The 12,632-nt window shown below is 26.6% G+C and overlaps 1 protein-coding gene across 1 annotated transcript in view; it reads right to left on the reverse strand.

The window, feature by feature from the left end:
• The window catches only part of LOC145831356 (uncharacterized), a 102,193-nt gene that overhangs the window by 19,606 nt on the left and 69,955 nt on the right, over nt 1-12,632 (reverse strand). Inside the window, exon 10 of the mRNA XM_082938587.1 lies at nt 1,161-1,354. Within this exon, the coding sequence (XP_082794713.1) occupies nt 1,161-1,354 (194 nt within the window). The remainder of the gene's footprint in view (nt 1-1,160; nt 1,355-12,632) is intronic.

The raw sequence follows: 12,632 nt of genomic DNA on the forward strand, positions 1-12,632 counted from the left end.
ATTAAGCAATAAATTATGAAGCTAGTTATTGGTACCAATAAAATTTCAGTATTAGCTAAAAAATATTGTATGACAAAAACTGTTTTGTACACTTTTCTTATTCAAACATTTTAACTAAAATACATTTCATTACAAAGTTTTATTTTATAACACTACCATAAATTGTCTGTTTATGTACATATATATTAAAATACCAAGTATTATTTTTTGAATATACTTATACAAAAAAACTAAAAAATAAATAAATTAACTAAATTAATATTTAGAACTTGAAGTTGATAAACAGATAACTACAGTTGCTTAAACCGTATAGTATTAAAAGTATTTTGTTATGATACTTTTAACCATTTTTATTAACTTTAATTACCTATTATGTGAAGTTTGTAACAATCAAATCTGAAATTATACAAAAGACATTAAAGGTAGTTTATTATTACTTTTAATAACTTGATGTTTGAGTACAATGGCAGTTTTATTAATAAACAAACTCATTTTAGTTTTGGTTTAAAACTTTAACAAAGTTATTAAGCTTTTTATTTTCTTAGGATGTAGTTACACTTTTTTTAAAATAAACATTTTTTTAATTTTTGTAATAAATACCTATGGCAATTCAATTATATAATTTAATCTTCAACTATTTATTTACTTATAAGTTGGTTAATTGTTTTTGATAACATTTGCAAAGAAACTGAACTATTTTATTTCAAAATATTTTACCTGCCCTATCAAACTTGAACTCTTTAATTGAGCATGTCGAAAAACAAAATTCTATAACACATTAAACTTTTTCAATAACTTATTTTATCTACTGACTATCATTTGTACCTGAGCTTTCGATTATAAGTAGATAGTTCAAATTCCGGACTCCCTATGGCTTTGAAATTAAAAATAATAACTAACTTTTTTGTTCTGTTGAACACATATGTTTTTCAAACTATACTTTTTACCTGCTGACTTCAATGTTTTATTTTTTGTAAATTTTTATCCCACTTTGTTTTACTGCTGTTTATTAAATTGTATATTTTGTTTAATCACTATATTTATTATAACAGTGCCATAGGATTGAGCTTAGAATAAAAACATCCTTTTTTATTTTTCACTTTGTTATTGAGTGTTTTTTAATAACTACATTATTTTTTTAATATATATTTATTTCTTACCTGCTGACTTAGAGCCATAGCATTTAGCTTGGCGGCTGCATTCTGATGCATGTCTCCTTCCTTGGAAGATTTTTTATCCGAAGAAGATTTCTTGTCTTCTTTGGAAACTTTGTTGTTAGTGCTCGTTGCTGTGACCACGTACAGTGAGGTTGCAGATGACGTATTCAACTTTGTAATTACGTTGCTTAAATCACCTTTAAAATATAAAATAAATTGGTTATTAGTTAATATTGTATTATATAGATTTGTTGTTCAAAAAAAAGTTAATGAAGCTGTTTGTAAGTAACTTTCTGATGTTCAAGGCATTTATAAATTCAAAATAAAAATAAGTTGTGTTTTCTTTTTTTTTATTAAACCTATATATTTTTTTGATGTATATTTAACATTGTAATTGTTTCAAACTTTATAAACAACCAGCAAAACTTTGTTCTAAACTTATTTTTAAGAAGACATTATTTTTGTTTTGCTAACTTTGAAAATACATTACTATAATGCTTTATTTAATTGAAATCTTAAAAACAAGAAGGAAAACTGAATAAAAAAACTAATTCAACTTCAAAATCTGTTGCAGCAATTTATTGTAAACTGAAGAATATTTCTATTATTATTCTTGGTACAAATACTAGTTATACAAAACATATAAAATTTTATTTAACATTGTTTCGTTCAGACTAAAAGCCAAACAAAATATAAACTTCAAATAGTATTAAAAAACAATAATAAAATAAACTTATTTCAACCAAATGCTCAATCCTGATTGTTTAAAAAAATAGTTTTTTATGAAAAAAATCTTAAATAAAACTTATTCAAGTTAGTTTAAAACTAAACATATAACTATATTTTTTAAATACATCTCAAACTCAAACAAACACTTCTTACATGCAAATATAAATTATTTTGGCAAGCAGCAAAGCTCACTGAGGAAATGAAGTTTATGCAAATATTATTAATGCTGCTGGTTTTAGCTGCACTTATTTTGGTATTCAGTGGGTCAAAGTGGAATTCATGATGTGAGAGTAATATCTCAAAATAAGTACATATATAAAGGAAATAAGTGTGATGTTTCACAATATACATTTATATAAAGAAAATTATATTTCAAACAAGCACGATATTTCAAAAAAAAAAATATATATATAAAGAGAGGATGTAGAGTTGTATTTCAAAAGGTAAATAAAAAGGTAACTGTTGAATTTCAAACTTATTGAAAATAAGTAATCCACTGAAAGTATAACTTTAAACAACAGATGTTTAAAAGAGTAAGGAAACTTTGAAATAAATTTTTAGAATAAAACTTCTACTTAAAAAGTCTGTTTAAAATAGTTATTTCAATTCAAGCCAATCTATGGGGGTGGTGTATGGTTTATTGTAATGCTTAAGAACAAATAAACTTTTAAGTACAAAAGAACTGAATAAGTTTCAAAGGAAATATAAACTTTCAAAGCCTTAATGAATATAATCATTTAAGATCAGATTAAAAACTAATTCAAATTAATTTCAAGACAGCAAATCAAAAACAATTATCTAAACCAAAAGCTCTTAAAGTATTTTTTTGACAACTTATTAGTAAGATAATAACTCAGTATTATACAAGTTTAAAAATGAGTACAAAAGCATAACTGAATTTTGAATTATCCAATAAATTCAAATAAATTTCAAAATAAATTTCAAATATTTGAACTAAATATCCACGTTATGTGTTTTATTTACTGATGTTTATTTCAAATGTCTAGATAGTTAATTATAATTGATAGTTTGGCTTTAAGATTTATCATTCATATTCAGTTTTTAAGTCAACCTAAGTTCAAAAAAGATTTATTATTATCAAAACAATAAACATTGGTTGGCTACTTTAATAAATGAACTTGTGTAAAACAATTTATCTATTTTTATCTCAACTTAATAAACTGATAATTATCTAAAACTATTGCAAGATTATGTGCAATAAATTCTTGATCTCAGATAACTTTTATCGGTTTATTACAAGTTTTAAAACATTAATAAATTAATTCAAAGATAAAGATATTTCATCGGCATTGATGCAAAATGTTGAACCAGTTAAACATTAAAATTTTAACTTGTTTGTATAAAACTTATTTTTGTTCTTTTAAACATTGCAATTGTATTTTATCTCATGAGAATACTCAAGTAATTTAAAATTTTACAGACTGTTATTTTACTGTTTCAAACATTTAAATTTGACCTAAAATATGTAAAAAAAATTAAAATATTTGAAAAATTCAATTGTTAGTCATAATTATGTTAAAGTTTAAACTTCTGTTTTATCTAAAATGGATTTTTAAGTTGGGAAATTACCAGAATAAAAACATATTTACAAAGACTACATATAACTCATCATAAACGAATAAGTTTGTAAACAAACTAAAAAGATTTTTTCAAAGTATTGCATTAGTATTCTCTTATTTAGAAATAGAGCAAACTTTTTTTAACTAATGTGGTTAAGTTAGTGACAACAGTGTTTACAGTGCTGGTGTAAGTTGAAAATTTGTAAATAAAATCATTTTTTAGAAGCTTTGAAATTTATATGTTTTTAAATGGCATAATAAAGTTATAATATATTCTGTTACAATAAACTTAAAATTTTCACGTCACGGTAAATCGCTTACGTCACAATCGAACTTTGACGGTTCTGAGAAAGTGACCTCTGAGGTATAAAAACTTAAAGTTACGTCAATAAAAGCTCCGAGCTTAAAAAATATAATTTTTCTGTTTAAACAAAAGTAATTTCTTGAAACTTGTCAAACTTGAGACTACAAAAGATGGAATAAGTTCTGACTCAAAAAATAGTCTATGTTATTTCGAACTGGAACTTATTTTAAAAATAATACAAAAAATCTACTTGTACAGCTTTGAAAGTTTTCAAAAACTGAAAATTTCTCTACTTTTTTTTTAAAAAAGCACAACTTTTACACAACTCCTGCGATTCCACAAAACTTCCAAAAACAAAACAATATTTGCATAACACGTTATTTCAAGTGCGCAAACTGCTTCCAATCAACAGATACTTGCTCCCTAACACCATAAACAAAATCTTAAACAAACAAAGTTACGCAACGTTTTCAACTGGCAAACCCGTCATTATGATGAGCATATGCCGATATTGAATTATTAATAACGGGTAATTCGAAATGCGATAAATCTTGTTACTTAACATTGTGCGGGGGGGGGGGGGGGGGGGGGGGAGTTTTACATGCGGAGGTTTTTATGGGGAGTTAAGTCGAATTGGAAAATAAAGTTTTGCGGAGAAAGTTTTGTGCGTAACGCGTCTGCTATGTCGATATTTTATTCATGTGCTTTTTTTTAATGCTTTGATTCTTAGCTACTAAAGTTGTCTTTTAAAGAAATTTTGGAATATGAGATTCAATGGAAGGTGATTTTGGTGCTTCTAGTTTTTTAAGAATAAGAAACCTTTGAAAAAATATGCAAACTGTAAAAATGAATTGATAGTCTTAAAGTAATTTTACAGTGAGTTTAAACTATAAGCTTAACTAGTTTCATAACTTTATTTTGAATTATAATTTAGTAAGTATCACTTTCTACTACTTGCTACACCAGCACACTTTTTTACAAATTAAAAAAAAAATTAACAGCTAAACAAATTTATTAGGTTTGTCTATTAAAACTAATCTGTTTTTAATTTTTTTTTACTTCAAAAAACTAGTTTTGTGGTTTAGGTTACTAAAAATCTAAAATAGATTAAACTCAATTTTAAAAAAACAACTAGTTTAAATGAAAAAACACTTTTTAGTGATGAACAAAAAAATAACGAAATAAAACTGATTAGCTCCTCTCACACATTCAAGCTAATTTTTTTTGGCAGGAGATAAGAGAAGATCAACTGCAAGTTTGAAAAAATTATCTCTCTTCAAAAAACAGACCTCGAAAAGTGTTATAACGAAAATAAAACGTTCGTTTTTCTCAGTATGTGAGCTCGGGGCGGTTTTGAAACGCAGAAAAAGTCTTACTTTTTTTTATGTTTTCTCTGAACCGCATTAAAAATCAATTAGCCACGCGGTTAACGTGCAACTTTTTTGAAAGTGAAAGTTTGCGCGGATGACCAAAAAAAAAATTACATAAAGTAAAAGAACACTCAGTATAGGGAGTTTATTTTTTTAAACATAAAGTTTGAACGTTGCTTCGTTGTTTAATAAAAACATTTTTTTTTAAGTTTGTTTATTTAAATTTAATGTTAATTTGTTCACTGTTGCATAAAATGTTCGTTTGATAAAAGTTTTCTACAAAAAAAAACTTTTCTTTACTTGTTTAATAAAAAATTATTATTATGAGCAACAAAAGAGTTTATACAGTTTTATTTCAAACAAACTTAATCTGTTTAAGCTCATAACTGCAAGATTGCTGACGTAAAAAAGAGAAAGTAAACTTTTGTTGAATAATTGAAGAGGCTTTGTGTGACTAACAGAAAGCAGGGATCAAATTTAAAGATGACCTCTGACCCTTGCGAGAGGTCAGCAACCGAAACTTTTGTGAAAGTTGTTGAGAAGTTGAAAAAGGAACTTTTGATAAACGTTAAAAAGTTAGTTAAAACTTTTAAAGAAATTGATGCTTTATGTTTTATTAGCTGCTTTCAAAGTATTAGTTTTTTAAAAAAACCTTTATCGCTAAAAACAAAAAAACAAGTTTAAAGTTTTACTTTAATGAACCGTAAAACTTTTAAGTACATAATTTCTGATTTAAAGTAAAAAAAAAGAGAAAAATGTAGATTTAGCTGTTTAACGATTCTCGACATAATTTTTCACAAACTTAAAAAACACGCTTTTTACGGTGAAAAGCAAAGAATTGAAACTTTTAAAAAGGAAAACGTTTAAAAGGCTCTCAAGTGCTTTTCCATTGAAAGCACTTTGAATTATTCACACAAACGCTCGGTAGTTTATCAAAGTTGAACTTTTTTAAAAGTCAGTATTCGGTAGCATAGTGAAAAGAGCTTAAACTGATTATGACCTACAACAATTGCTAGTTAGTTACTTTTCAATACTTGCTGGTATGCAGCTCAATTTGTCTGTTCTACTATGGTTTAAAACAAACAACCATTTTAACGCAAATTTATTTTGAATAAAAATCATAGGTTATTTAACTTTTATTTAAAAAGCTTGTATAAACCTACTGATAAGCTCATTAAGTTTGAAGTACATTTAACTGTTTTTTAACAGACGGTATGTCAACCACCGGTTATTTTTCTAACATTTAGCTAGTTAATAAACTTAACGATTGTTTCCAACATGTAAACTTTCATCATGAAACGTACTACAGAAAAAATCATATTTTAAACAAAAGAACAGTTTCAAACACTTGTGAGTGCTGTTCAAACACCCTTGACTGTTTCAATTGTTGCATTGGTTTTTATATTCAAATCAAAACGAGTTAGTATCATTACAAGTTCTAGTAAGCTATGGGCTCAACTTGTTTGAAAAATATTTAAATTTTGAACGAACTCAATAAAAAGCTTGTAAAGTGGAGAAAAATAAGCTTATTTTTATACTTTTGTTTTCAAAACAGAGAATTCAAGTTAAGCGCTCAAACACTTTTCAATCTCTTACATCTCAAGTGTTTTATACAAGCAACCACTTCAATTTAAAACCGTTTTTTAAATTTTATCTTGAAAAATACCTTAAACTATTCATCATTACAAAGTCAAGTTTACATACTTCTACTTGAACCAGTTTAGAAATTTAGTAGGTTAAAAAATGCTCTTAAAAACATTAGTGTTTTAATAAACCTAACTTATTCAAACACACACACCAGCAGTAAGAACTCAAACATAAGATTTAATTAAAACAATTAAAAACTATTTTGGCACATAAATAAACGCTGGAAAAAAACACTTCTCTAAACCTCACAAGCAAATTGAAATAAGCCACCAAGACTAATTGCTTCTAATCCCACTCGAGCACTCAGCTTATGCAGACAAACCATACTGAACCCACACGCACAAGTTAATTTGCTGTCAGCAATAAATTAATGACATGCTGGCAATTTGAATTTACTTGTTTGAACTCATACGTGTACTTTGTGTGCGATTAGTTTAAAGTTTATTATTATATATGATTTTGTAAAAGCCGTTTAATCGGTTTGTAATTATTTAGTAAACATTCATTTTTTGTTCGACTTTAAAGTATGACATTTTATTTGTTGGTGGATTAATATTAATTGTTTTACTTTTAAAATTAACAAAAAAATTCCTATAATACTAATTCCTATTTAGTAAAAATCTACTAACTAAGTCGTTTGAAAATTCTTTAAACTGAGGTCTATACTGATTTAAAAAACTTTAACTTACATAGTTGCATGACTATGCTTAAAAAGCAAACTCAAACACCAACTAGATTTATTCAAACACAAGTTTAAAAATCACGAGAGCTTAAACCAACAAAAATAAACTCCAACAAAAATAACAACCGTCTACCCTTTATGCAACATTGTTAACATCTAATCTGCAGCTGCCTTGAACAAAAATATTTCAGATGAGAAAAACTCAAACTAATTTCACATCGAAACAAATGCAGCCAACAGCGTATAAGACTGAAAAATTATTCGCTTGAATGAGCGCTCGATGTGAAACCTAAAACGCGCTTTTTTTCCACTTCTCTCGTTTCACTTCTTCCCTTCTCTCACATTTGAAATAAAGTTGAAACGCGACACTCGGCCCACACAAAAGCGTTTAAAGTTTCAAGAGAACTTTTTAAACTGCTAAACTTCTTGACTTTGTTTGTAAACTTTGGCTGAGCTGTTTGGATTTTTAATCTGCTCGGTTTTTGGTTTAATCTTTATATACTCGGTTTTGTGTAATGCCACGGCTTAGTGGTTTTGAGCAGAGCCTTAATTTATTGATTAATTGGGAAAAAAGCGGTTCGACCCGGTTTAACTGAAAGTTTATTTTTGTAAACTAAATTAAGCAGCTTCAATGTTCTGAGTTAACAGGGTTATTTACAAAAATAAACAATTTCAAAGCAATCTTCATGTACTTTCTGAGAGAATATTTTAAGTTCAGCAATTGAAAAAACACAAAGAATAAAAAAAACTTGCTTAATTCAAATCATTCCAGTAAAAAGGCTGCTGTTCAACAGCACAATGGAGACTTTTAAATCGCAAAGTTTACAATGGAAACACCGACCTCTTGAAATATTTACGCGAAAAGCACTCGACAAAAAGTTCAATGCGCCGCTGTTACGTCACAAAGCATCTCCGAATGTTGCGTCATAAAGGTTTAGAGAAGCTGCAATTTTTTTGAACTTTTTCGTGAACTGTTTGCACACTCAATGGTTTGCCTTTTAATTTTTGTGACTAAAAACGAGATTTGATCGCTTTGGTAAATAAAAAGTTTCAAAATGTAAATATTTGCTTGAATAGAGAAGAGTGTAATGGGTTTCGTACCTTAATAACAAGATAATTTATGAAAAAGATTTTAAATAGTTGTAAAAAAAACTTAAAAAATATTTATTTAGTTATAAACATATGTTAAACACTTGTTTTTTACAATCTTATTTTGTAATTAAAATTTAAGACACAGTAACGATTGTGTGTAACAATTACATTAAGCACAAACTGTTTGACATTTAATATCTGAGCTGACAAAATGTTAAATACGTTATTTTTCAATTTTGACATTTACAACAAAACATGTTCTTATTTTAATTACTTTTTAACGAGCTGTTTTTGCTACTTCTTACCTCTTTTTTTAAACATTAAGCTGCTAATAACAAGGTGGTTTTTAACTGCAGTATTCTTAAGTAAAATACTAGTTACATTTTCTCGTAATTCATCAATAAAAAAATACATTTAAACAGTAAGCTAGACTGATTAAAAGTTTAATTACTAAAAACATTACTTGAGTAATTGTTTATTTATTAATTTATAATCAGCCATAAATAAAAAAAATATGATGCAGCCATTTATTTAAAATTTACTATGTACTAAAAAAAGTTAGACTAACTTTGCTTTCTTGACTAAGGTTGAACAGCTAAAAAAGTAAAGCCAAAAAAAAACTAAATAAAAAATTACTAACTTTTAAGTTTTTATAAAGCTTTAAACTTAAAACAACATTGATCAAGCTTAATAAGCTTCCAAGTGCCGCAAATACAATTACACAAGTTTTATAATATTTGATGGAAAACAGTTTATTGAGGGGTTACTCGGTTTATTCCGCTTAATTTCCTCCTTATGAAAGCGAGCGCCTGCCAACTTTCCACTTTAAAATTCCCTAATTCTTGCTGTTATCATTACCCGTTTGGCATGGGAGACCGCCACATGAAAAATTAAACTTGTAATTTGAATTTAGTGAGATTTTAACTGTTTGTCGCAATGTGACTTTGAGATGTTTTTTGTCTCTTTGTAAATTCAAATTAGGTGGTTTGGTTGAGTTTAAATTAGCAGATTGGTTTCTGTTATAAAACTTTGTTTTAATGTATATGGTGTTAGGTGTTTTTTTAATGGTTATATAAAATCCCTTGTAACTTCATTAAATAAAATCAACTTGTTAAGCAAAAAAATCTGCACCACAATTCTTTTTTTATAAATAAGTTTTAAATACAACATGGTTAAAAAATGATATTATTTTTTGTTTCTTTAGATTTCATGTGTAAGCTATTCAAGTGATTAACAGTAAGCTAATCAAAGTGTTTGTTTTAGCAGTTTTCAAAAACTGAACCTATAAAAACAGCACTTAAAAAATGATTTAGTGAACACAGCGTTTGCTTTCTATTTTTAGACAAACATTTTAAACTTTTGCCAATACATTTTTACTACCAACTAAAAATTATTTTTGTAATGGCAAAAAACAAAAGTTAACTTGAATGGATTCTTCTCACTAAAATCTCTGTTACTGACTGCAGTTTCTGAAAAACTTATTTATCAAACTTATTCTGTAAAAAAAAAAAAACTTTTTTATCTGAAAATATTTGTTCTTGACAAATTTTTTTAGTTGAAAACAAAACAAATCTAGTGAAAAACTTTAAATTGTTTCATTTACTTGCTTGAAAAAAAATAAATGATTTTTTTTCAATAAAATAAAGTTCATATCTGACACAAGTTATATAAAGTTGAAATGTAAACATTGTTCAAAAGAATTATTTTATTAAAATAAAATAAATTTCAAGCAGTTTGTAGGCAATCAGTAATGTGCAGTGCAACATATATATATATATAAATGTGGGAAAACATACTTATCAACAAACGTATGCAATATATATTTATATGTTCGCTATATAATCTGGCTATGCAATTCCAGTCAAGCATAAAAATTTCAAGCTTTTGCAAATGAAAAGAACATGTTGTGTTATATAATATTATGTTATAGAATATATTGTGAATAAATTGCAAGGCAGGAAGAAAAGAAATAAAATTAATAAATAAACTGCTATAAATTAATATAATCTTCATATGATAAGATTTAAAACCACATTCACTATCACATATTTTTACCAAAAGCTGTTGTTGACTATTTTCAATAAAAAAACCTAAAAGAATAAAAAAAGTCAAAATACTCAAAGAATCAAAAAAAAAATTGAACAGAATAACTCAATTCTATTTAGCTGTAATATAAACTTTTTGCTGAAAGAAAATAATTGCATGAATAATTTTACGATTCAATTTTTCAACAGCACTGTTTGATCGCGTTATGCAAAAACTATCCGACCGTGAACATTTGGTTTCATGCTGAAAGAAAAGTTTTTACATTACACAACTTTTTTGTGGTTTTTAATTATGCTTCTTGGTATTAAGACAAGTTTGTTGTTTTTTAAATATTTTTCTCATTTAAAAAAGGTTTAGAAATTCAAGCATATCATTATTAAAATAGTTGAGAAAAAACTGCTTTATAAAATACCATTTTTAAGCAGTTGCCATTAAAACTACCGTTTTTAAAGTCAAAAGTCATTTTAAATAACCATTTAATGAACTCTTTTCGCATAAACTTGACACTTAGAGACATTATCTCAAGAGTATTTGATAAAAATTGTAATAAAAAACTACCTTTTTGATAGATTAATGACATATAAACTACCATTTGATAAAGTGCTACCTCATAAATAAAACAGATTAAATAGATTAAGTTCGAGTATCATTCTCACACAAGCGCTAATGCAATTGATTTAATCTCAGGTAATTTGCAACTTGAAAATAAAACAAGTTTAAGTGATTATATGTATGTACAGGTTTTATTTTTAAACTTTTAAACTAATTCAAAATAGCAAATATTCGAGCATGTGGTAAAAAGTTCTGTAAGTTTAAGCAATTTTATCAAAAACTTCAAAAACTTTACATAAACAAACAAGATACTTGCTGTGATAATCTCGGTAATTTTTAAACTACTCTCACGAAATTCGAAGATCAATTTTTTTTTGTAAACAAGATATCCATCAATGTAAATAAAAGTCAATGCAGTTGCAGCTGAAAATATTGTTGGGTTTCGCAAGAAAGTAAAAGTGTTGCTTTTGAATTTACACAGCTAGATTGTTTATAACTTCATAAAGAAATACTGGTTTTAAACCCGAAACCTTTAAAGTAAAAATATCAAAGCAGTTCATGTAAAAACTTTATGAAGATAAATAAAGATAAGTCATAAAAAACACAAAAACGGCTAATTTTTTTATTCTTTTAATGAGAGCCCAATATTAAATAAAACATAATTAGAACAAAGATGTAAACATAGATATTCATCAACTAACTTTATCTAGTAATCAAAATATAATTTACCAACATAAACAACTTCAAACTAGTTTTATTAATTTTGCCCCAGGGTATTGCATTTGATGTTTTTATAATGGTTATTAATTACATTCCAAATAAAACTATTTATTTTGTAAACAAATTAAATGTGTCTAGGTTTGAGAAAAAGAAAATAACTAAAGCAGGTTGATAAAAACATTAGTTGAGCTTGTTTTCATAATAAATACTTTCAAATCAAAGCTAATTAATTAACTCTCAATAAAACAAGGTGTCTATGTGTCTGGTTTGAAATAAAATGCAAGCTAGACTCTGCTGCACGAATAAAAAGGCGAACTAATCAATTCAGTTCTCATTAAAACAAGGATTTTTCATTTTTTGACTGTTTGTTTACATTAAAGGCTCAAGTTTGTGTAAGCTGAACTACAACCATAACAAAGTTAGTTGTTGAAGAAATACACGTACACAGTATAAATAGTCAGATCTTTTAAGTTGACTATTGTTAATCAGTTTAAGAGTTAGCCTAAACAAATCCGAGTAAAACCGAAACGGAACAATTTCAAAGCTATCAATTTGCTAGAAAAAATCAACTTTAAACGCAACTTTTAAAAATAAATCATTCAAACAACATCTAGCTAAACTACGAGCAAAAAAGTATTTTTATTTCTTTGTTATTTACTTTTCAAAAATTTGACATTAGAAAAGTTCAAGAGCACAACAAACATATTTTTGTGACGCTCCAAACCGTCTGGTTCATTATGAGAGAAGCCTCGT

This window comes from Thalia democratica, chromosome 3, assembly GCF_965202585.1.
Source record: "Thalia democratica chromosome 3, ktThaDemo2.hap1.1, whole genome shotgun sequence".
Classification (NCBI taxonomy): Eukaryota; Metazoa; Chordata; class Thaliacea; order Salpida; family Salpidae; genus Thalia; species Thalia democratica.